We start from the raw sequence: 24,577 nt of genomic DNA, 5'->3' as shown, positions 1-24,577 counted from the left end.
TAACTAGATATGAACTACATGGTTATAGTTAGGGATGATAATAGTCATAGTAATGGCTTTTCACCAGTTCAGTGCAGTAAGCCCTAGTTATACCAATATTCTAGGCTCTATAAATTGTCTCCACTAATTGTAAGCTGCAAAACTATGGGATCTGTATGTTCACAGTACCTAACTAGTTAGTTAGTTATACAAGCCGAGTACCTACATATGTCGCGGATAAGGTCTGGCACTCGAGACCTTTTCTTCTGAACTTTACTAAAACCGAGCACGTCCCTATGTACCAAGTCTCTCTATTATATTTCCGCCTATCTTTAAACTTTTTTTGCGATAGACAGTCCTGCAAGTACCGCTCTCGCCGCAATGAAGAAGAATACACTTGCTACCATCATTGCACCCGAAAATACCTGTAATCCCCAGTAGATCCCGTTTTGTCGGCTCAGGATTGCTCCGGCAATGGGACTTCCCGTGAGCGATGCAATACTGATGCAGGTAAATAAAACGCCCTGGCGAACACCGATCTTGGTCACGTCGGGCGAGATCTGGCCCAGCAGGGCGGGTACCATGCCCACAAATGCACCCGATGCAAATCCATACAACATGCTGAAGACAATATAGATGGCCGCACTGCCTGGGGAGAGAAGGGTACCTGGAAGCCAAAGGGCTAGGATGACGATGGCGGACAAGGAGCACATGGTGATCATGACGTTGAATCGGCCCAGCTTGTCTCCTAGGTAGCCTGGTAGAATTCGACCAGGGAGACTGCAGAATAGTTAGCTCAACCATGGCCTTCTCGTTCTAATATAAAATACTGAGTAGTACTAACCTGGCGGCATTGAGTATAGTCAACAAGTACCCAGCTAGGTCGGGGTTGACTCCGTCCTCCTGAGCCTCTATAACGATATAACTGATTGGCACAAACATGGCGAAGAATCCACAGCAGGATGCCAGCATGAGTAAGACAAACGGTACCTCCGAAAACGGACTCGTATAATCGCTCAGCTTCACTGGCCGCGGAACATTTCGTATTCTCGATCGGACAGTCAGGTTGGCAATGACCAGGAGTGCGAGGATGATAAATCCAGATATACGCAATGACCAGCCGAACCCGATACTAGGCAAGAGCCGAGACAGCATGGTGGGGAATACAACGCCACCTAGTGACGAGCCACTGGAAACGATTCCAAAGGCCAAGGCACGTCGTTTGTCGAACCATGTTGCAGTACAAGAGAGTGCGGACGAGAAGACGAAGCTTGCACCAAGAGGACTGCAGATTCCCTGGGCTAGCAAGAATTGATAGTACTCCGTCGATATGGAGGTCATCATAATACCAAAGACGTGAAGACATGTCCCAATAAGAAGAAGCCATTTTGGGCCATAATTATCAAATACCTGGAAGAAAGTTAATATGTGTACCTCCTAGGGTTGATAGGGCTATATTTACTCTTCCGATAACAATTCCGGCGGCAAAGAGTACAAATGGCTCCAAAGATAAAATCCAGGAGATACTGGACGCGGAATAAGAATGTAATTGGTTGTTCTGGTAGTACTCTTGGAAAATGCCAATAGCTGGGGTAAAGCATATCAGGCTATCGGTCGGCGTGGGAAATACAAGAAATAGCGAGGAATCTCACCATTCACCCAGCCAAAAGCGCAAAATAGACAGCACCATGCTCCAAAGACGACTGTCCAAGCGCGAAGCCCTTGATCCAACTGTCCAAAATGTTCCTCCTCGCTGCCAGAGACAGCCACCGTAGTTTTGGATTCCGTGGTTGCCATGTCTAGAACGAATCTAGATGTTGAGACAAGGTCTCGAGCAGAAAGGAGGAAAAAATGATAAAAGATGGATTCTAAAGGAAGAAGCTATCTCAGAGCTAAAAATTCTCTATCTACCTTCTGCCCCAGAGCCCTCTAGGGCTGTAAGTATGTGACCCCCCGATAACCAGTACTGAGTCATTCATATCAACACGAGTGATGGATGGCATTTTCCACCTGTAGCATAACTACGACAATAATGCGGTGAACGTACTTCAAAGGAGAGAAAACAAAATCAAGCACTTCTTTCCAACCTGGGGAGGTTTCCAAGGACAAATGATTCCTTTTTCCAAGGCACTGGGAAAGATATAGCTTGGAATTAATTACGGAGTCCGGATCTGGTGAGACGCTTCACACCATGGCGGGGATCAGCATCCTTCGGCTGCAATAAAATGGCCATTCGGCAATCGTCTATTTGCCTAGTGTTGTAGGGTTATAATGTGTACACGTACTCTTTTTTAGTTAGTTAGAGAATTTTACCATTGTGAATTTACCAGTACGTTCGCCATACCTCGACTTTCCGTACATCAGAACGGGACGCCTCACCGTTCGGCGTCCCACTAGAGAAATGGTATCCACCTTTTGGAAGGATCGCTCGGAATTCGAGTGCAAATGGATCAGAAGAACTGAACCAATGACCAATCGCGGGATGAAGGGCTAGATATATTATGTGTCGGACGGCTCAAGCTTCAAGCTTGTGTGAGCTTGTATGGCAATATCTCAATATCTCCCCGGTAAAGAGAACACTGCAGGTCCGTTAAGCAGGAGAGCCTGACTGCAAGATTATAAAAAGGGAGGAGGAACCGCAGATGGGACCCTTCGTGTTCAACTCAATCAACGTGTTTTGTATGGCCGTCTGATCAAACGAAACGACTACATATTTCCTTCCCTTTTTACCTATCCCAGTGCAAACAAGACACAGTCTTGTTAGTGAACAACTACAGTTGGTTTTATTGGCAATCTTTAAAGATCTTTACGATGTTTTCGAGATTTGCGATCCTATTGGTAACAATACCAACTCTAGTATGGGGCCTCGATCAAACTACATGCAACCGAAACGTGGGGCGACTCAATTCGATTGCGTATCTCGTAATCCCGTACAATGGCTGTGTTGCATGTGTGAATGTTGAGCTGGCCGGCGGACTGAAGCCAGAGATCAGTATCAATCCTGATGCAGCGAATGTTTGGATGTTCAAAGGATGTTTCTCTAAATCGTTGGGTATCACTAGCCCCTGTGGTGATGCTTATGGCTATGCATTGGGCGCAGGAAGTCTATTCTTCGACACAGACCAGCATGTTCATCATCTGAAGACATCGCAGTCGCCGCGCAGACGGTTCTTTATGATTTGCAGGACAATGGACACCAGGCAGGAAACAAAATTGATGCTTTTCAGCGTTCTTATCAAAGGCTATTCTTAGAAAAGTCTTCTCTAAATATATCTAAAAAGACTCTCGTTTTGTATAGGTCGAAAAGCTTCATTTCTATACCGCATTCAATTCTTATATATCTTTGTAATATTTGCAATGTACAGACTCGAAAGATCTCTGCTGATCCTAAATTAACGTTAAAAGCAAAGCGATCAATTGCTGGGATCCCGGATATACAAGTTTCTGCGCATGCTCCATTCAAACAGTTCAGATTCTGCCAATCGCTTAATAGTTAGTGCTGATGTGGAAGACAGGTAAGTCCTTCAATAATAGCCCACCAGTGACGGGCCACAGGGACATGTGGCATCAAGGGAACTATTAACTAGTTGGTTAGTTTCTTGTTTCGGCATCAATCTATGACACGGCTCAAGTGATTAGTTCTGGTAGCAGGAACTCCATGTTGCTCTCCCAAATGTTTCGTAAAAGAAGGTAGGTGACTGCACTCTTTTGATGCTTATGGGTCCATGAAGTCATGTACTCCGAATGCAACAACTGAGCACTGAGCACCAAAATAGAAAAGGAAAAGGTTCGAGGGCCAGATATTATCCGGTGTAATATGCAAGGATTGAGAAATCGTGATCAATCAAGCACAGACCGGCATGCATGGGCTTCAATATCGGAAAGTATTGCGTCTCCCCGACGTACACAGATCAGCCACATTGATAGTCTAGCCCAAGACCGGCGACTACATGCATGTTGAAAATGAAATTCTCAATTTCGATTCAACGGTCACTGCTCATATGTGCAGATGGCAAAGGGTGTGGCAGAGATAGTATGACAGGGAAATCCGAAACAAAAATAAGATAAAGCCAGCCAAGGCCAGATAAGAGCAAGCGTAACAAAAGAAATCACAGAAAATACCAGATTCAAATCCAGCGTACCAAGTCTACTGCGAACCTGGATCTATGGCAAAGGGAATGGAGGTTGAGGATGTCGTAGAGCAAACATAGAAATTTTAGGATATCGGAAAAAATGAAAAAAAAAAAAAAAAGAGTTTACGCAGCGATCAATCATACTGGAAGAGAACACTGATACTTTCACCGTGGTGAACACGGCGGATAGCCTAGGTATAAGTCAGTATACTATGTGGAATAACCCGGACGAATGGGACTCACCTCGCCGAAAACGTGGCCCACTTCCAGGACCTCCAGCTTCGGGCAGCGGCGCAAGTGTTCGACTTGGTCCACACTGTTGGTCACAACGACCTTGTCGAGAGCACTAGCGTTGATGCGCTCGATGGCGTCGCCACTCAGAATACCATGAGTGAGAAGGGCATATACCTGAGATGCGCCTTCCTTCTTGAGCAACTTGGCAGCGCGAGTAATGGTATTCGAGGTGTCCGCCAGATCATCAATCAGAATTGTTATCCGATCACGGACATCACCAACCAACATCATGGTGGCATTCTGGCGGTCAGTGATTTTGGTGGGGCGGCGCTCCTATGAGATTGTTAGATAATTACAGGGAAATCCAAGCGCTCAATAAGCCTACCTTGTGGATAAGGGCAAACTCCATGCCCATTTGGTCAGCAATAGCCGTGGCGCGCTTGGCACCTCCGGCATCGGGGCTGACAATGACAGCCTGCTTGTAATTTGGGATGTTGCGCTGAATGTAGCTCTTCAGTAGAGGTCGGCCGTAAAGGTTGTCAACGGGGATATCAAAGAATCCCTGGTACTGTGGGTCGTGCAAATCCATGGTGATGATGTGATCGGCGCCGGCACAGGTAAGGAGGTCTGCCACCAGGGTGCCGGCCTGTGCAACCCACTGTTTGTAACCAGGACGCGGTTGGAAGGAATTGATCTTGGAAGTGCTGCTCGCTGCCTCGTCGGTGCCGTTGGTCAGGGACTTGAGGGAATCCGTTGTGTCGCTGCGGGGCAGACCGTTGCCCCGCCGCTTCACAGGGCTGCCAGTGCTCTCCTCAATCTGAGCCTTGGCAAGGCCCTTCTGGAGGCTTTCCATTCCATTCATCAAGCCCAGGCCTTCAGTTTTTCCACCCGGAGCCGGAGTCGGAGGGGTGCTCTCAAATGTATATCCATTGGCGGATTTACCCCCCCACGGATGCTTTGACTAGAGGAGCGCCGGCCTTGTCATAAGGAATGTCACTCTGGCGGGAGTAAGGGAAAAGAGGGAGGACAGCGGTGACTCGCCGGGCTGAGGCGGTTTTGCAGGCGGAAATGGTGATGAGAAGCTCTAGGAGGTGGTCGTTGACTTTACCGCCGCCGGATTGAATAATGTAGACATCCTTTTCACGGACGGACTCTTGGATTTCAACTCGAGTCTCACCCACAGCGAATTTTGAGAGCAGAACCTCCGCGGGAGGAATGCCGAGAACACCGCAGATGCTTTGAGTCAACTGAGGGTGGGAGTTGCCTCCGATAACGACAAGATTGCGGACCATAGTGTTTTTATTTGCGGGTATGTCGCCGGGATTGGAAGGAGGAAGGGTCGAAGAGAAGGGCTCTGGATCTGAAGGAAATCAGGTTCGGAGAGATCGTGTGGAGGGGGAGGAAAATATGGGGGACGATCTCAGTGAGCAGTCAAGGGAGTAAAGAATGAGAGAGAAGAAAAGTGTAGAGATTCTTAATATTGAAGAGAACAAATGCTACCTCATGGCGGAGTAAGAATCGAGACTTCGAGGGACAAAAGATATAGAACAAAAAAAAAAAAAAAAAAGAAATCCGATGTGAGTCCCGCGATGGGGAAAAAGCCTCTTTGGAGTGGAGCGGACCTGTGGCTGCTGCCTCAGGTGGCAAATGTACCGGATCGGGTAAAGCGTATGTCGTGACAATGCCGGCCCGGCCGCTACACACCTAATCAGATCTGGGTTTCTCTTCTGGCAGTCTAGGCCAGGCACGTTGTTCTACCTTGCTGTATATAGGATGCAAATCTGAGGCTAGCAGTGAAAGTCGACTGACCGAGAGTAGATCACCGATGTTGGTACTTCCATCCTTTGACAGTGCTAAGCCGCCTGTCTCTCCTAGATCCCGTATGAGTTTCCCGATCTTTTCTACCCTTGTATGCAAGATATTACCAATGGCAGCATGCAACTGTAAGTACCGATGTTCGGGGATGGCAGTCAGGGTCATTGCTAGTCAGTATCACAATCCCGACGCGGGGTAAGAAGGACGTATAAGCATATCCGAAGCGTGGAAAGGACTAGGGGATTAGGGGTCGGAATGGCCTCAAGAACAAAGTGAAAGTGGCCAAACTCTTCATAAAGTGGGGTGATCATCGCCATCATATTCATATTATTCTCACGGTGCACATCTTCAGGTGATATATCGAGGGTGTGTGGCGCTGAGGGCTAGGAAGTAACGAGAAATATTAGCCCACACCTTAGAGGTATGCTGTCTTCCATTGTCACTTGTAAAATTTCCAAGGGCAGATGGGATAATATGAACAGCATGTAAAATGCCGCTTCGTTCGCCAGAGGGAAATTCGTGACCGGAGCTCTAGATCTTCGTAATAGCACACCGATATGCATCACACCTGGAATAGTCTCTCCGAAGGCTTTCTTGGACATCGCGACTTGCTGGTGAAAATTTGAGGAAGAGGTTCTCAACTGAATCATAAAAGCCGACATGGGGGATGGTGTGATGGCTGGCGTCTTCCCACCCTTAGACAGAAGAGGGAGTGGCAAGCCAGTATCAATACTGGCGGCTAGCTGGCAGAGTTCGTTATCGGTACGACAGCCACAAACATTCTCCTACAAATTGACCTGTCCATCCGGGGAGAAGTATTTAAAACAGGTCTCAAGGAATTTGTTTGTATCGTGATCGGTGTTTAGCCCTTGACAGCTTGCGAGGGTAGCTTCTAAGGGGAAATTTGCTTGGGCAAAAGTAGAGAAGCCGGCAGACAAACAGCAGGGCTAAGCCTCATCGGATTGTGACATTATGGGCGAGTAGGGGCATAGGACCTTATGATATCACAGTCGTGGATAGTAGGGCCAGGAAAAGGCGGTGAGACTCGTCAGAATATCCACACGAGCCTTACATGTTTGCTTTGTTTGCAACCCGCACGCGTCGCTATGTACATCGCCAACTATCAGTCTTTCTCGACGACGATATGCTTCAATTGTAGCATGAGAATTAGCCGAGTTTATTCTAAACTCACAAATTGGCTGTCATGGAACAAGCAGACCAACAACAGTTGTTCAATACTTCTTGGACCATCCACCGTCTCTCTCCTCTCCATCATGGAAATGACTGTGAAACACTCCTAGATAACCAGGTCGCCTTGAAGACATACGCAACGCGTCTACGCGACCATCTCGCAGGAGGTGTCCTCGCTGGTATTCATACAAGTACTAGTGCAGCAGACGACGACGCGCTCTCCAAAACAGGTGCCCTAAAAGATTGTCTATGGCGGCCAATCTCTCCTCAATCATTGCGTGACGAAGCGCCAAGCAGATCCCAGAATACCACATTTCCTGGAATTCTAGTAACACTGGAATATGAAAACATCGTCTACAAAGCAGTTTTGCTCGCAGACACAAAATCTTCCACAGACCAGCGCACGGGATCCACATCTCTCCCTCTCCTCCTAACCAGATTCCCAACTGCGCTCCGCCAAACTTTCATCACTTTCTTATCTACCAATTTCGATACTTACTGCTCGCCCCTACGACTGCCGTCCAGCTTTCTCTGTGCGGGTCTAGAGACGTACATCGATACATTGCGCACTCAACGGCCAAGAACAAGCGACACAGTCGATGATTTTATCAAAGAGTTACAGCTCACGCTCTCCTTTTCATCATCGATCGCACCAGCTCTGAGGTCCCTAAACGTCAGCGTCGCGCGCGCTTCACTAGCGGGCTTCTTCCGCGATAAGCCTGGACAGTCAGGGCCGAGGTCGCGCAGTCTTCAGCATAAACTACGCAGCCCTTTCATTGCCAATCTTACTTCATACCTGGAGACGCATCTTGCCATGAAGCTAGATCTAGATGGGTCGTCTTCGGACCAGGCTTCTAAACAGCATGTGCGGCTATCGAAGATTGCCTGTGCTGCTTTCGTTTTGGGCGGCGAAGGACGTGTGAAGCTGGTTGTGGCTGCTGATAGGGATGTCGGGGGTGGGGATGAGGGGGCCCGAGTTCGAGGTGATAAGAATGAACTTGCTTTGGAGGCAGGGGAATCGCTTCTGCGGTCAGTGATCCGAAAGGCTGTTGTAGAGGAGCATTCGACTACATGAACATCTGGATAGTTTTCTGTGCCAGTGTGAAACTGGGACATTATCTTCGGAGCTCACCGGGCAGGTGCAAACCCATCAACGTGACCTGCCTCGATCCACGAAGCCCATAGCTTTGCTCTTGGGTCTATTCAATCCACTGTACTCGTGGCCAATACACGACTGCGCAACGAAGTGCAAACCAGGGCAGCTAAATTACAACTGCTAAGGTCATGCCTTGACCCAATGTTTCATCACTGTGGTACTGCAACGCTGGCCTTCATTTCGAAGATGGCACATCCGGGAGACCTGATCGTGGTGCATAGCAAAGCATAAGGATTTACTTCAGCTCCATTGAACCCAAGGAAACCAATGCTCGTTACTGGAAGGAATAATTGACCATGTTCTCTGTCTCCTCGCAAAATGTTGCACTATGACAATAAGTCAAGTAGCACCATATCTTTTATTATCTTTAGATGGCAAAAATGCAACATATCCGTACAAGATATCCACACCATATCCAAACACACACCAATTTTAGCAAGATATACATACACTATATCTCCTGCGTCTGATTCTCAGATTCCGCCAACCGTAGCGCCTCATCAACGCTGGGCACGAAATGGGTCAATCCACCACTCGCCTCAACAATACCACTCCGCTCAAACATGCGGAACACACTCCTATTCGGCAAGCGGCAGAAGAACACTCTGACGCATTGCTCTGCGTACGCATGCACAATCTCAGAGAGAACCTGGGTACCAGACCCATCGATACTCGTAACGCCGTGAACATCGAAAATGATATTTTTGTTATGCTCTGGGGCGCGCATGCGCGGCAAAGAAGGATGAGCATGAGTGGATCCGTAGAGTTCCAGACGTCGCAGACGGTTCTTGAGATCGCCTGTGTTGGCAAAGGTGAGCGGTTCGGGGATCTTGACGATCAGGGCGCCTTCAACTAGTTCCACGTTTTCTGGGTGGAGTTCGGCATTATCAAAACGTGCGTCTGTGCCGAGGACCTTGCCCATGATCTGGATTCGGGGAGCCGTTGCGTGTCGGATGAGGATTATCACTGATAGGCCTATTCCCATCGCCATGCCTAGTTCCAGGGAGTAGAAAATAGTTGCTGTGAAGATGAGGAGCATGAGGACGAGCTCTGACCAGCCCCGCAGGTGGAAGAAGAAGATTAGATCATGTGGGCATTCTTCAACTAGAGTGAAGGCTACCACCGATATCATGGAGCACAGAACTGCTTTCTATTGGGGGATTGGCATGGTCAGCACATGGGAAAAGCCATACCGGTCTAGTATAGGTTGGAGAGGGACGAACCGGGAGGTAGTAGAGATAAGGCAAAAGCACCAAGACACATGTGAATGTGATAATGCTCACAAAAACACTAGTCATAGGTGATCGTGCTCCTGTCTGTGAGCTAAGCTTGCTTCGCCCGTATCCACCAAATGCAGGAAGAGCCGAGAAGCAACCTCCGATGACATTGGCAACGCCTAGTGCAACCATCTCACGATTGGCACTCATATGCATTCCCTTGATTCCAGAGGAACTGCCTTCGCCCAGCCCCTTGGCCGCAACAGATGACTCAAAGAAGCCCAGTAGCGCGATAATAAAGGCTTTGCTCAATGCTGTGTGCACATGCTTCATATTCGCAAGCTTGAAAGGCCAATCGAAAGCGAATAGTCCTCCAGAGGAAACCTCCGTGGCTCCAAGAATTTCGAGCCCTTTCGCTTCCCAGTCGAGGTGCCAAGCCAAAACCGCCGAGAGGGCAACAACCAAGAAGCGGTCTGGGAAATAAATCACTTGTGGGATACGAGGCACAAGCATCTTTTTCAAAGTTCTGCGGATGATCAGTATGACGAATGTAAAGCCGGGGCGCGGTACGAACCTGAACACCATGATGACAGAAAAGCTAACGATCGAAACGATAGCGGTTAGTCCATGGCACTCTCGAGCGTATCGAAAGACGAAAATCAGTTTTTCAAAACTGGTGCCATGACTGACACCGGTTTCTTTGGCATACTTGGCCAGACCCAATTCTGGGATAAGCTGGTCTACAAAAATCACAAAGCCGATGGCAGTGATGAATCCTCTCAAGAATGGTCGACTGAGCACGTTGTCCAAAAACCCTAGGCGGGTGATACCGGCAATCAAAATCATGCCGCCGGACATGGCAGTAGCCACTCCGACAATAAGGGCGGTTTCTGTAGGGTCGTCCTCGCCTGAATTCCCTTGCATGACACTTGCTTTGACAATAGCACCTGTCAGCAGGGAACCGGCGGCCTCTGGCCCAACTATCAGGAGAGGGCAGCTTCCTAGGATGGCGTAGACCAACGGATGGATGACGAAGGAGTAGAGGCCGCTAATGGGTGGTGCATGAGCAAGATTGGAGGCCAAAGAGAGGGCCATCGGGATATAGATTGATGCCACGGTCAACGCAGCCATGAGATCACCGCGCAGGAACGACCAATGATATTGTCCAATCCAATTGAAAAAAGGAATATAGTAGGATATGTATCTGCCATTAATTCGTCAGTTACCATTCTTGTGGCGGGCTACGAAAGTGCTCGTAGTACATGAATAAGATACGACCTACTGTTTATTCGTATCGGTTATTGGAAAAGTGAAAGATGATTTCATCTGTGACGGCGTCTCTGAGTCTGGGACTGACTCCGGGTGGTCTACCACACCTCTAGGACGACCGACCGCTCCGTCTGCCATTTCATGTCCGTTATATCCAGATGCATCGCCTGTCCCTCCAATGTATGAATGTCTTCCCACATCTTCTACCTGGGGTGAGAATGTACCATGGCTGCAGCGCCTTTCACCACACGCAGGATCGGCTTGGAGGTATGATTCCAGAAGTCGGGTTCTCACATCTGGTTCGCTCGTAACTCCGGTGCCGGTTTGGTTGTCCTGTGCTGTGTGGTTGCCATGGCTTGAGCTTGTCGAAATTCCAAGACCGGTTTGAGGCGACGAACGGAATGCATCGACAATGCGGTCTCGTAGAGTCCGACGTCCGAGTCCGTCGGACTCCCCGGGGAGCAATGAACTTGTCTCAGACATGATCGTTTGGAAGAGGCGCCTGAAGAATGTTATGTTAAAAGGTAAGATACTAAGTAGTCCGCCATAAATGCTGGTTGTAATCGGAGATTAAAAGCAATTCAGAATTAGGGCGACAAGCCCAGGCTGAATTGTTTTTGTCGGTCAGGCAAGGGCCAAGGGCCAAGGCCTGGCGCGCTAGGAGTGATAAGCGTGGAAAGTAGGCTTATCGCTAATTCAACGGTGATCCTCGGAGAATGACTGTGCAATGAGGATAAGGGGCATGGTAATCGTAGTCTCAGAGGATTCTCTAATTCGTAGATACCATCGATGGCCATCGAGTACCTAAGTGTACACAGGTAACTATAGTTACAAAGAACATTGCCCGTCTTGCCGGTTGATTTCAGTTGACGTAATGGATTGTTGATGTGTCAGCCAAGACCAAACAAGTGGAACTCCGAATTTGGAAGGCGGTGTAAGGCATAATCACGTGCCTTTCAGTCCCGTGACTGATCAGGTCAATGTGGGTTTTGAAGTCCGCCACAAAGAGATAGATTGTGCCTCATTCGCGTCGCCTCTCCCCTCTGCCGCTCCTGTATTTCTGACTTTACGATCACTCATATCCCGTTGGCTAGCATATCGATCGTCTCGATTGTGCCATCAAATCCGTCTCTCTCACACCTAAGATTTCTCCGAGAAAAAAAAAAACAGAACCCCGCCAAGATGTCTTTAACAAACTGTCGGTTCTATGAGGACAAGTATCCGGAGGTGGATAGCTTCGTCATGGTGAACGTCAAGCAGGTACGGATCAAATGAGCCACTAAGTAACAGACCAAAGCGACGGGGACTAATTTTTGTGTGAACGAGCTAGATCGCCGAGATGGGCGCATACGTGAAGCTGCTTGAATATGACAACATCGACGGCATGATTCTCCTCTCAGAACTCTCTCGCAGACGTATCCGCAGTATCCAAAAGCTCATCCGTATTGGGCGCAACGAGGTCGTCATCGTTCTTCGTGTCGACAAGGAGAAAGGCAAGGATACACTATTCGCCTGGAAGAACCCGAGAACTGACTTGCCAACTTAAAGGTTACATTGATCTGTCGAAGCGACGTGTCTCTCCCGAGGATGTCATCAAGTGCGAGGAACGTTACAACAAGAGCAAGGCAGTGCACTCCATCATGCGCCACGTCGCAGAGGCGACTCAGACCCCCCTCGAGACCCTATACGAGAACATCGGGTGGCCTTTGAACCAGAAATACGGTCACGCGCACGATGCCTTCAAGATCTCCATTACGTAGGTTCTTATGCAAATCATGATATCATCGAATTTCTCTGACAGTTGTTTTCCAGGAACCCCAACGTCTGGGACGAGATCACCTTCCCTAGCGATGCCGTCAAGAGTGAGCTGCAGCAATACATCAACAGCAAGCTGACCCCCCACCCCACCAAGGTCCGTGCCGATATCGAGGTTACCTGCTTCGGTTACGATGGAATCGATGCCGTCAAGGATGCCCTCCGTACCGCTGAGGCCGACAACACCCCTGAGAACCAGATCAAGGTCAGACTGGTGGCTCCTCCTCTCTACGTCCTGGCCAGCCAATGTCTCGACAAGACCCTCGGTGTCAAGTTGCTTGAGGAGGCCATTGTGAAAATCGAAGAGCGTATCAAGGCGAATGGCGGTAGCTGCACCGTGAAGATGGCACCCAAGGCCGTCACTGAGCACGACGATGCGATCCTCCAGGAGCTTATGGAGAAGCGCGAGCGTGAGAACACCCAGGTCAGCGGAGATGAGGACTCCGAAAGTGATGAGGGTGTTCCCGAGTAAGTTATGGGAAATAACTCCGAGTCGAGGGGCATACAGCGGTCATCAGCGCTGGAATCCAAAGCTGGAATCACCGCTAGAGGAGAGTTGGGCAAAAATGGATAGAAAAAAAGCTTGCACATATCGGAGAAAGGCTCAATGGCTCAGTGTGCTGATGGGCAGGATTGCAGTCAGAACTCGCCCTTTAGCCAGGGCAGTCGCCTGAACTTCGGGTCTGGGGATGATTTATCCACGCCTGTGTATTCGCTGCATGTCAATTGCGGTCGAAATCCTCGTGCCCACCGTCTGTCAGACGCTGGGTCCGCACAGGGTGCAAGTTCTAATGCACATAATGTTTGCGATGCAACCGAGACGTTCAATGCCAGTCATGCTTTTAAATGCAAATCGTACCCCTGTAGACACTACCATGTGTATTTACATATAGATATATAAATCCATTTCCTCTTATGATTTTAAGATCAGATTCCTATTAAATGGAGGTGAGCTAAAGCTTATCTACCGCCGATCATCATTGGTGCCCCCTCTCTCAAGCCGAAAACTCTCTCGACGAACTCTCCCTTTTTCTGTTCTTTTCACTCTTCTTGTTTGCCTCTATATTTCGATATTCTACGCGAAATGGGACATTGGAGAAATATTTTTACCGCCGACCCTGGCAGGACCCGGCACCGTGTCGAGGTGGAACGTCGTCGACGTACGTCATTTCCAAACACCGCGATGTGAAATGCTGCTAAACAAGTCGCAGTGCTACCAGCCTACGCTGCCGATGAGTCTGATGCCTCTCACTCTTCGAAGGAAATTGCCAAGGTTGCTCTTCGGCTGAAGTATCAAATTGAGCAGGTTGTCTCCTGCGAAGTGCAGGAGAATCTCTTGACAGACCCAAACAGCCGCATCATCACAGACGATGTGGTTGAGACTGCCAAGCAGGCTGGGGGTGACGAATACAAAGCATGTGTTGTTTATTGTCTTCTGGTCTGTCTGCGATGGTTCAAGATTCAATCCTCCGTCGAGCTTTGGGATTCGGACCTTCACGAGGTTCGGTCTATGGCTTGCGAGATCATCGCCAAGCGCATGTAAGCCATTGGCCCCTTAGCATTTCGCGTTTTCTGCTATTTACTGACTGACTTCAACAGTATCGAATCCGAGCAGAACCAAGATTACGTGTTAAGGGACATTTTACTCAAGCGATACTCTATCTTCACTGAGGGGGTAGAGACAGATCCTGCCAATGTGATTGAGCGAGCGGTAGATCTCCATGCATTGAGAGTCATCAGCTCTGCCCCGTACCAGCGATGCATCCAGTACCTGTGGAGGGGTTGGATCTGCCAGGAAGAGGGCAACCCAACTAACTTTGTCGAATACAGCGAGAAGTCTAACACCGGATATTGGGTTCATTTCCATCCCGATAGGATGCGAACTCCTTTGTATCAGAATGTCTGCCAAATTCTGTTCTCTTTGATTTACCTTGCGGTTTATACAGCAGTCATCAATACCGTGAACCCAAGCGGTGATGTAGATGTGGCCGAAGCCATTCTTTACGGTATGACTCTTGCGTTCATCTGCGACGAGGGGATCAAGTTTTGGAAGGTTGGATGGAATTACCTCGAATTCTGGAATGCCTTCAACTCAACCCTTTACGCCATCCTAGCGGTGTCACTTGTCATGCGTTTCATTGCCTTGGCACACTCATCATCTACTCACGATGAACAAAGGCGGCTATACAACGAGCTTAGCTACAACTTCCTCGCTTTTGCGGGTCCTATGTTCTGGATGCGCATGATGCTCTATCTTGACTCGTTCCGCTTCTTCGGTGCTATGTTTGTGGTTCTTCGAGTCATGATGAAGGAGAGCTTGATATTCTTTGCTCTTCTATTTGTGGTTATGGCTGGTTTCTTCCAGGCCTTTGTCGGCATGGCCCAAGTGGATGCGGATATCCCCCTCCACCGAAACATTCTCCAGGGAATGGTAAACAGTATCATGCAGAGTCCTGAGTTCGACACTTTCCAGGACTTTGCATTTCCCTTTGGCATCATCCTCTACTACGTTTTCAACTTCATTGTTATGACTGGTCAGTTTGCATTCAACTTGTTTGGGATAATGTTAACGATTATCAGTTTTGTTGAATATTCTCATCGCCTTGTACAACAGCGCATATGAAGATATCTCTGGCAACGCGACCGACGAGTACATGGCTATCTTTGCGCAGAAAACCATGCAGTTCGTCCGCGCCCCAGATGAGAATGTCTTTATCCCGCGTACGTATTTTCTCGATCCCGATAGGACATGTGTGGCTAATTTACTCTGGGTATTAGCATTCAACCTCGTCGAAATTGTTTTCCTGATAGCGCCATTCGAATGGTGGCTTCCGCGAGAGACCTACGCCAAGCTGAATGACTTTATAATGGGTGTGATCTATTCCCCTCTGCTTGTCGTCGCAGCCTGGGTTGAGACCCGTCAGGCCCACAAAATTCGATGGAATCGCCGTCATGGCGAAGAAGACGACGACTGTACTCAGGAATGGGAGCATGTGGCTAAGGAGGTCAATTTTGATCTTGATGATACTTGGAAACAGCAAGTGGTAGAGACCACGGCGGATATCAAGGTTGATAGTTGTACATATGAACTCAGGGAGTTGCAGGAGCAGGTTAAGATGTTAACGGAGATGGTGAAAGGACTTACCCAGGAGATAGCGGACAAGAAGGTGGATGAAGCAAGCTAGGTGGGAAAGTCCAAGGCATCCGTGTGATATATATTATCGGCACACTACAAACGACCAAGCAGACAACAACGCCATGTTGCCTGGTATTGAAACATACCATGTGCCATAGTAGTTAGTTAGTTAAGGGTTGATTGAATGTTCGTTATTGCATAAGTGTTTGTCCAAAGTCTATTCCCAAAAATTATCTTCCATACCTAAAAAATACCCCATCACTTCAGCACTATATAATGTGCCAAAAAAGAAAAGGGCAAAAAAGAAAGTCTCAGGTTTGGTTTTTAGGAATAGCCGAACGCGGGGGTCGAACCCGCAGCCTTAAGATTAAGAGTCTTACGCTCTACCGATTGAGCTAGCCCGGCCGGGCTGTTGAAGGAGATTCCGATATAGTGCTACATAAGTCTGAGGCGGTTGGGGCCAGCTGACATAATTCTAGCGCGCCGAGCGGCGAATCCTCTGGAACCAAAATTGTAAGGTGGAAGGTGGCTTCATCTACGAATCTAGGCATTTCCTCGATTGGATATTATCATTGCTTTCCGGCTTCGTATGAGTCTTTAATTCTTCTGGTTGTTTGACTCTGACCGCGGTCACTAGATTGCCACCATGTGCGTTACCAGAACAGGCCCCCGATCCTTTGGCTGCAGCTAACAGTATACAGGGCAAAGCTCGTGGACGACCCTCAGATCCATACTGCCTCGTTGCATAACCCGATCCCTTGGCAATTGCACACATACGTCTGGCCTTTCCTAATTATCTGGCCTGTGTTTTTCTCCTTCTACCTCTCCCCCGAGCGTTATGATACCTACATTCAGGGACAGGAATGGACCTTCGTGTTCGCGGGGTCTATCGTCACAATCCAGTCGCTCTTTTGGCTAATGACGAAGTGGAACATTGATATCAACACCCTATTCACCACTACTCGAGCCAAGTCCATCGACACTGCTCGCCTTATCAAAGTGGTTCCCGTCACTAACGCTGGCTCTGCTGAGATCTGCAAATTGGTTTATGAGACTACCGGCCCCAAGAAGACCCTTTCGTTCCTCTTCCAGAAGCGGCGCTTCCTTTTCTACCCTGAGACTCGCACCTTCGCGCCCTTGTCCTATGTCCTTGACGCTGAACCAAAGCCAGCCCTTGAGACTTTCCAGTTGAACGAGGGCTTCACGTCGAAGGCGGAGATTGACCGCGTTTACCACCACTATGGCGATAACACCTTCGATATTCCCGTTCCCGGTTTCCTTGAGCTCTTCCAGGAGCACGCTGTCGCGCCGTTCTTCGTCTTCCAGATTTTCTGTGTTGGATTGTGGATGTTGGATGAATACTGGTACTACTCGCTCTTCACGCTCTTCATGCTCGTTATGTTCGAGAGCACCGTTGTGTGGCAGCGGCAGAGGACCTTGAGTGAGTTCCGTGGAATGAGCATCAAGCCTTACGATGTTTGGGTATACCGTGAACGGAAATGGCAGGAGATCACCAGTGATAAGCTTCTTCCCGGTGATCTCATGTCAGTGAACCGTACCAAGGAGGACAGTGGTGTTGCCTGCGATATTCTTCTGGTTGAAGGCAGTGTCATTGTGAACGAGGCTATGCTTTCTGGCGAGAGCACACCTCTTCTGAAAGACTCCGTCCAGCTTCGTCCCGGTGCTGACCTGATTGAACCGGATGGATTGGATAAGCTCTCGTTTGTGCATGGAGGTACTAAGGTCCTCCAGGTTACTCACCCTAATCTCACTGCCGACTCGAGTTTGAAGAACTTGTCCAGCAACGTTACCATGCCCCCAGACAATGGCGCTCTGGGTGTGGTTGTCAAGACCGGTTTCGAAACCAGCCAGGGTAGCCTCGTCCGGACCATGATCTACTCGACTGAACGTGTGTCTGCCAACAATGTTGAAGCTCTTCTGTTCATCCTCTTCCTCCTGATTTTTGCAATTGCCGCTTCGTGGTACGTGTGGCAAGAGGGTGTGATCCGTGACCGCAAACGCTCCAAGCTTCTGCTCGACTGTGTCCTCATCATCACCAGTGTTGTTCCTCCCGAGTTGCCTATGGAACTGAGCTTGGCAGTCAACACTAGTCTTGCTGCTTTGAGCAAGTATGCTATTTTCTGCACTGAGCCTTTCCGGATTCCCTTCGCTGGTCGTGTTGATATCGCTTGCTTCGACAAGACCGGTACTCTGACCGGAGAGGACCTTGTAGTTGATGGTATTGCTGGACTCACTTTAGGTGAGGCTGGTTCGAAGGTCGAAGCAGATGGTGCTCACACCGAATTGGCCACTTCCACTGCTGTTGGATCCGACACCACTCTCGTTCTCGCCAGTGCTCACGCCTTGGTGAAGCTGGATGAGGGAGAGGTCGTCGGTGACCCCATGGAAAAGGCTACCTTGGAATGGCTTGGCTGGACTCTAGGCAAGAACGATACTCTGTCTTCTAAGGGCAACGCCCCCGTTATCTCCGGTCGCAATGTCGAGTCTGTTCAAATCAAGAGAAGATTCCAGTTCTCCTCGGCGTTGAAACGCCAGAGTACTATCGCGACCATTACGACCAATGACCGCAGGACTTCCAAGAAGGTCAAGTCCACTTTTGTGGGTGTCAAGGGTGCCCCCGAGACCATCAACTCTATGCTAGTCAACACGCCGCCCAACTACGAAGAAACTTACAAGCACTTCACCCGCAATGGCGCTCGTGTGCTTGCTCTTGCATACAAGTACATTTCATCTGAATCCGAGCTTTCCCAGGGCCGCGTGAACAACTACGTCCGCGAAGAGGTTGAATCCGAGCTGATTTTTGCCGGTTTCCTTGTCCTGCAGTGCCCCCTGAAGGATGATGCCATCAAGTCTGTCCGTATGCTAAATGAGAGCAGCCACCGTGTTGTCATGATCACTGGTGATAACCCGTTGACCGCTGTCCACGTCGCACGCAAGGTCGAGATTGTTGACCGTGAGGTTCTCATCCTCGATGCCCCCGAACATGACAACTCTGGAACTAGGCTTGTCTGGCGTACCGTTGATGACAAGCTCAATATCGACGTCGACCCCACTAAGCCCCTCGACCCTGAGATTCTGAAGACTAAGGACATCTGTATCACCGGATATGCTCTGGCCAAGTTCAAGGACCAGAAGGCTCTACCTGATCTGCTCTGTCACACCTGGGTTTATGCTCGTGTGTCGCCCAAGCAAAAGGAAGACATTCTTCTTGGTCTCAAGGACGCCGGATACACTACCCTGATGTGCGGTGATGGTACCAACGATGTTGGCGCTCTGAAGCAGGCTCACGTTGGTGTTGCGCTTCTGAACGGCTCGCAAGATGATCTCACCAGGATCGCTGAACACTATCGGACCACCAAGATGAAGGAGCTGTACGAGAAGCAGGTCGGCATGATGCAACGATTCAACCAGCCCGCCCCTCCAGTCCCTGTCCAGATCGCTCACCTGTATCCCCCTGGTCCTTCCAACCCACACTATGAGAAAGCCGTGGAGCGGGAGTCGCAGCGCAAGGGTGCCGCGATCACCGCTCCCGGCGGAACCCCGGAGGCTATCCCGACTATCACATCTCCCGGCGCTCAGGCCTTGCAGGAATCGAACTTGACCCCCCCAGCAGCAGAAGCAGCAGAAGGCCCAGGCTGCCGCAGCTGGTCTTGCAGACAAGCTTACCTCTTCTATGATGGAACAGGAGCTGGATGACAGCGAGCCTCCCACTATCAAGTTGGGTGATGCCTCAGTTGCTGCTCCCTTCACCAGCAAGTTGGCCAACGTTATTGCTATCCCCAACATTCTTCGTCAAGGTCGTTGCACCCTAGTTGCGACTATTCAGATGTACAAGATTCTTGCTTTGAACTGCTTGATCAGTGCCTACAGTCTGAGTGTCATCTACCTGGATGGTATTAAGTTCGGTGATGGACAGGTCACCATCAGCGGTATGCTGATGAGTGTCTGCTTCCTTTCTATTTCCCGCGCCAAGGTATGTCGTACTTCCTTCCCCATGTTGACAAAATCGGTTGCTAATGTTTTTAATGTGTGAAGTCTGTCGAGGGTCTGTCTAAGGAGCGTCCCCAGCCGAATATCTTCAACGTTTACATCATTGGATCTGTTCTTGGACAGTTCGCCATCCACATTGCGACTCTGGTCTACCTCTCCAACTATGTCTATAAGCACGAGCCGTATGTTATGAGAACCTCCCTTTTATTTGTCCCTCTTCATGGCTAACACAACTGACAGGAGAGATTCTGATATTGATCTCGAGGGCGAGTTTGAGCCTTCCCTCTTGAACAGTGCCATCTACCTCCTCCAGCTTATCCAACAAATCTCCACCTTCTCGATCAACTACCAAGGTCGTCCCTTCCGCGAGTCCATTCGCGAGAACAAGGGCATGTACTGGGGTCTCATCGCCGCATCGGGTGTTGCATTCTCCTGCGCCACCGAATTCATTCCCGAGCTGAATGAGAAGTTGCGCCTCGTTCCCTTCACCAATGAGTTCAAGATGACTCTGACCGTGCTGATGATCTTTGATTATGGTGGCTGCTGGTTGATTGAGAACGTTCTCAAGCACCTGTTCAGTGACTTCCGTCCCAAGGACATTGCTCTTCGTCGTCCCGACCAGCTTAAGCGTGAGGCGGACCGTAAGTTGCAAGAGCAAGTCGACGCCGAGGCTCAGAAGGAGCTACAAAGAAAGATTTAGTTTGGTTGGTTTGAAGATTTGTATCTGTATACATAGAGAGGCGGTTGTTGGATTTTAGAAATGTTCATGTGATACATGACATTTAATACATGTTTTTTTGGCTTTTATCGAAACAATCTAACAAGTACAAATGTTTTTATTTTTTGGTTTGAATGGTTACTGCTACTCCGTACTGTCAAAGAATTTGGCTACGAAATGCTCCTGAGTCACTATCACCCTGCATCGCCCTGCATCTCTATCACCATTAGCGCGTTTGACATGTCACCACTAGCCAGGATCATAGTAGTAGACCTATTCTTTATCTTATAGAACAATATGCAGTTCGTATAACGTCTCCGACCGATCTGCCTTTTTATAAGGTTCGGGTAGTGCCCGAAATGATCGACAAGTCCACCCCACACGGGTTCTCTGTATGCCCTTGTGTTATTGGGAACTATGCAGCCGACATGTATTCACGAATGAAAATTGTGCGCGAGGGAGAGTGCATGAACGAAGGCAGATGAAGATCACCACCATGATATTCTGGAAGCATAGGTCTCCATGGGTGAACATGATCTGGTCGTTGTTTTGGCATAGCATACTAGATAAGAAATCTTTGCTCTCACATTTTGGTGCCTTGGATTGATCGACATCGATAATTGCATTATTTAAAGCTTCTTCTGGGTCGAATGATCCTGAATATGGGTAGTGTATATATCGGCGTAGTTGACTACCAACCTTTGACGTGATAACTTTCCAAGATCGGGTCGGTAACAGGGCCGGAATTAGCTGAGCCTATATAGCTACCGTTGCTCATCTGCCGAAGTTCGAAGAGATATTCCTTGAGCTGGTTAGTGACATGGGATTTTGTGTTCTCATCATAAGACTCCGAATTATATCAAATTATCTTCTTCGCCTGGTCGGCACATTTGGTTCGTTTGGTGGACATAACACCCCACCTTAAGATTGAGGAGTTCTGACTGCGCATGGAGTATGTATTATGTTCTTCTTTCCTTGGGATACAAGATTTTTAGACACAAATTTCATAGATTGCCCCATATAGACTTGCACGTATCCCGCACCGAGGTTGGGGATGTTCTAGGGATGCGGAGTTAGGGCTAAATAGCACGGGACCACACTTATCTAGAACCCGCTAGAATCGAGAAAAAAGAGAAGAGAGTCCATTTGGCGCTCATCATCCTTCGCGTGGAGCTTTTCTCAAGGAAGTGTTTCGGGTATCGGGTTCTAGACAGAGTAGCTTGTTTTTGGGTTGCCTACCGATATGCACGTCGATGTACTAGTTATTGATTTCGCATACATGTGCACAGCAAATAAGGTAACATACCCGGGAATGGGAAAATAGTAGGGAGTACTCCGTAGAACAAATTCACATGGAGAGCTGAACAGTACGTGGATTTCTTGGAACTCCACAGTGCTTGGAGATCCTCCCGGTGCTGCACCACTGTAGGAAGAAGTCGGTGAGCCCATGGGATTGTCGTCATAAACCTGTCGTTTCCCAGGTAACAAGCGATCGACGACATAGAATTTGTTATACATGCATAACAAGGATGTGCAGTATTGATATATCCAACCTAATCTATGATATCAAGATTGATCTTCCTCACTAACCCTGATTGCCCATGCATTGTTGGCCACGGGATTTGAACCATTACGGAGATTCGCTGTCAACCCTACCAAGATGCATATTTATCAGGACACTGTTGATATAAACCACGAAATTATCAAATTATCATCCTCCGCCTGAGTGGGTGCGCATTCTACTATCTTTGCTCGACAAGATCATGTACATGCTGCTGATAGATTCATAGCAATTGCTTTCCTCGCTTGAGTCCTGTAATCCTTTCCCTTTGCATAAGCTCAATCAGAATCTCTGTATCAAACGCCAAAATGTACTCTGAATCAACGTCATTATGGCAAAATAATTGTCCATATCAATAGAGTAGAGTGGATATGTACGTGGGAGACCTACCCCTTACATAGTGGCAATATTTGATACCTACTATAACTATGATCAGAAATAAACGCGCGTCGTCACTTTCTAAAACATGTCCGCATTTCAGCCATCCTGCAACGAACCCTCCCCTTGCTCCGACTCGTGCCTCGCAGCTTCAGGCTGCAGTGCGATGCACATCGCGGGAAAGTCACCAGGAACAAAAGTACCACTGTAGCCTAAGATCATTGTCGGAAATATTCCTACGAGCTCCATTCGGGTGCATGTCTAAATGTTAATGGTCAATACGCCATTTGGCTAGGGTAAGTCATGGAATGTAAGATCTCCACGAGTTTTACTCAAATAAATGCGTGGTTATCGCTGGAATGCAATGGTATGGAGTGTAATATAACATGTTCACGATGCAGCCTTTAGATCAGGGCTAGGTTTGTGCCCTTGTAATAGCTCTGTTAATAGCCTTGACCATCGCGATCACATTATCAGAAGATATGGGAATCTCATGCCCCCTGTCGTGAACAAAAACAGACCTAACTAGCGCATTACACGCCTGGCTAGCTGCCTCAGCCCTTTCCTTGTCTCGGTCATGACATCCCCAAATATGAGCCGTTGGTAGATCAAGAAGCCCGTCGGCTGGATCGAACTTTGCTCCAAATAATTCCTTGGCTAACAAGTCGTGGTACTGGAGCAAACCTGGAGCAGAAAAAAAGATTCCCACTTTGAAGGGTAGCTGCAAAGGTTTGTTGTCTTTCTGCTCCCGCAGCTTCTTGAACATCCACGACATGACAAACGTGGCACCTAGACTAAACCCCATAACACCATCGTATGGGCCTTCGGCTTGCACATAGCGCTCGAGATCATCAAATGCCTTTGCACAAGACTCTGGTGATAATGGGTTGCAATAGGCGAAAGTTTCATCATCAGGAGGTAGTAATTCTCTCAAATCTAGTTCTTTGTCAGAATTGGTTAACCAGTAAGTAGGCTTGAGGATAAGCAAACCTTCGTTAAGCGCCGAGGGAAAAGTTCCGTCGACAAAATCATAGCTGTGACTGTCACCGAGCTCATGTCGAAGCGCAGCTTTAACCCGATGTTAGTTCGATATTTTGTTTTTCTTAGACTTAGTAGATAAAGGTACCAGTTTGCCGTTTGAAGATCTATAGAGTTAAAATCCAAGTAGTCAGCAAATTAAACTTTTATATAAGGACCGAGCCAGGGAGAAATCAAGACATCTTACCTCCGAATTGGTGCCCCTACCATGGAGACTGTCGGAACTGTCAACTACCTGGGACTTTAAATGTGAGATCCAGGAACATCATACCATAGAAAATGCATACTGTCGGAACTATAACGCAGAAAGACCAAAGGGGACGAAAAATGGAGATTTTGTCGAGACTTCCAACGACTCACGCCGTCAAACCCCAATATGTATGTAACCAAAACGAGAAACCCCCCCCTGAAATCACGTATCCCTTCGGACGCGCGTGTTTGTTGTCTGAATATTGGCTGACGTACTATATTGAATGATTGACTCCAAGGTGGAGGACATTTAGACCCTCCAGGGCTATCTCTATCCCCCCCACTTTTCGGGTTTCCTTGTTTTTGACCTGTGGTGTCACATCTGGGACAATACTAGCAGTTGAGGTTGACCGCAACTTGTGTTTTCCATTACTATTTCTGTAGATAAGATAGAAGATCTGCCTGCAGTAACAGTCTACGGATGTAAGCTTCAGATGCAAGGAATGCCTAGCTTATCTCTTTTAGGTCACGCAGCGTGTGTGAACTAGTATGCACGCCCCCCACTACCCTACATATATTAACTCGTCACTACGTGCGGAGTACTCCGTAGTGAAATGAATTGTTAAATATATTCTTATTTTGGCGATATCATATAATCCTTAATTCCCCTGGTCATACATCGAAAAATCCTTTGTACGGTTTGTAGTTTTTACCGGCCTTGTATACATCTAAAAAAT

General features: G+C 48.4%; 9 protein-coding genes across 9 annotated transcripts; 4 read left to right on the top strand and 5 right to left on the bottom strand.

Moving 5' to 3' along the window:
* Positions 1-311: 311 nt before the first annotated feature.
* N7516_000851 (putative MFS monocarboxylate transporter (Mct)) lies at positions 312-1,776 on the bottom strand (the record flags this gene model as incomplete). Its single annotated transcript, XM_057213573.1, has 4 exons — positions 312-759; positions 824-1,389; positions 1,442-1,566; positions 1,632-1,776. The coding sequence occupies 4 exons, from the start codon at positions 1,774-1,776 to the stop codon at positions 312-314; spliced, it is 1,284 nt and encodes a 427-aa protein (XP_057075456.1).
* Positions 1,777-2,790: 1,014 nt separating this feature from the next.
* On the top strand, positions 2,791-3,231 carry N7516_000850 (uncharacterized protein; the record flags this gene model as incomplete). The annotated part of the gene is made up of 1 exon (XM_057213572.1): positions 2,791-3,231. One exon carries the CDS (start codon positions 2,791-2,793, stop codon positions 3,229-3,231), a length of 441 nt encoding a protein of 146 aa, XP_057075455.1.
* Positions 3,232-4,246: 1,015 nt separating this feature from the next.
* N7516_000849 (ribose phosphate diphosphokinase subunit PRS5) lies at positions 4,247-5,638 on the bottom strand (the record flags this gene model as incomplete). The annotated part of the gene is made up of 4 exons (XM_057213571.1): positions 4,247-4,303; positions 4,356-4,679; positions 4,732-5,257; positions 5,289-5,638. 4 exons carry the CDS (start codon positions 5,636-5,638, stop codon positions 4,247-4,249), a joined length of 1,257 nt encoding a protein of 418 aa, XP_057075454.1.
* A 690-nt stretch (positions 5,639-6,328) lies between these two features.
* N7516_000848 (uncharacterized protein) lies at positions 6,329-7,108 on the bottom strand (the record flags this gene model as incomplete). The annotated part of the gene is given in 3 exon segments (XM_057213570.1): positions 6,329-6,537; positions 6,574-6,946; positions 6,959-7,108. Coding segments are annotated over 3 exon segments (732 nt in total), but the record flags the coding sequence as incomplete, so codon positions are not given.
* A 257-nt stretch (positions 7,109-7,365) lies between these two features.
* On the top strand, positions 7,366-8,427 carry N7516_000847 (uncharacterized protein; the record flags this gene model as incomplete). The annotated part of the gene is made up of 1 exon (XM_057213569.1): positions 7,366-8,427. The coding sequence occupies one exon, from the start codon at positions 7,366-7,368 to the stop codon at positions 8,425-8,427; it is 1,062 nt and encodes a 353-aa protein (XP_057075452.1).
* A 532-nt stretch (positions 8,428-8,959) lies between these two features.
* On the bottom strand, positions 8,960-11,477 carry N7516_000846 (SulP family inorganic anion transporter; the record flags this gene model as incomplete). The annotated part of the gene is made up of 4 exons (XM_057213568.1): positions 8,960-9,658; positions 9,732-10,251; positions 10,300-10,929; positions 11,008-11,477. 4 exons carry the CDS (start codon positions 11,475-11,477, stop codon positions 8,960-8,962), a joined length of 2,319 nt encoding a protein of 772 aa, XP_057075451.1.
* A 699-nt stretch (positions 11,478-12,176) lies between these two features.
* Positions 12,177-13,281, top strand: N7516_000845 (translation initiation factor eIF2 subunit alpha; the record flags this gene model as incomplete). The annotated part of the gene is made up of 4 exons (XM_057213567.1): positions 12,177-12,254; positions 12,325-12,487; positions 12,543-12,750; positions 12,807-13,281. 4 exons carry the CDS (start codon positions 12,177-12,179, stop codon positions 13,279-13,281), a joined length of 924 nt encoding a protein of 307 aa, XP_057075450.1.
* A 612-nt stretch (positions 13,282-13,893) lies between these two features.
* yvc1 (putative potassium ion channel Yvc1) lies at positions 13,894-20,656 on the top strand (the record flags this gene model as incomplete). The annotated part of the gene is made up of 11 exons (XM_057213566.1): positions 13,894-13,969; positions 14,021-14,348; positions 14,409-15,343; positions 15,390-15,530; positions 15,588-15,976; positions 16,425-16,532; positions 16,583-16,593; positions 16,647-19,545; positions 19,577-19,939; positions 20,002-20,138; positions 20,197-20,656. The coding sequence occupies 11 exons, from the start codon at positions 13,894-13,896 to the stop codon at positions 20,654-20,656; spliced, it is 5,847 nt and encodes a 1,948-aa protein (XP_057075449.1).
* A 2,372-nt stretch (positions 20,657-23,028) lies between these two features.
* On the bottom strand, positions 23,029-23,936 carry N7516_000843 (uncharacterized protein; the record flags this gene model as incomplete). The annotated part of the gene is made up of 5 exons (XM_057213565.1): positions 23,029-23,549; positions 23,604-23,681; positions 23,740-23,758; positions 23,839-23,866; positions 23,923-23,936. 5 exons carry the CDS (start codon positions 23,934-23,936, stop codon positions 23,029-23,031), a joined length of 660 nt encoding a protein of 219 aa, XP_057075448.1.
* Positions 23,937-24,577: the final 641 nt, after the last annotated feature.

This window comes from Penicillium verrucosum (assembly GCF_028828655.1).
Source record: "Penicillium verrucosum strain IBT 35672 chromosome Unknown utg000001l_segment0_segment0, whole genome shotgun sequence".
Taxonomy (NCBI): Eukaryota; Fungi; Ascomycota; class Eurotiomycetes; order Eurotiales; family Aspergillaceae; genus Penicillium; species Penicillium verrucosum.
The sequence above is the reverse complement of the archived record's forward strand: the minus strand, read 5'-3'. Positions and strand labels throughout refer to the sequence as shown.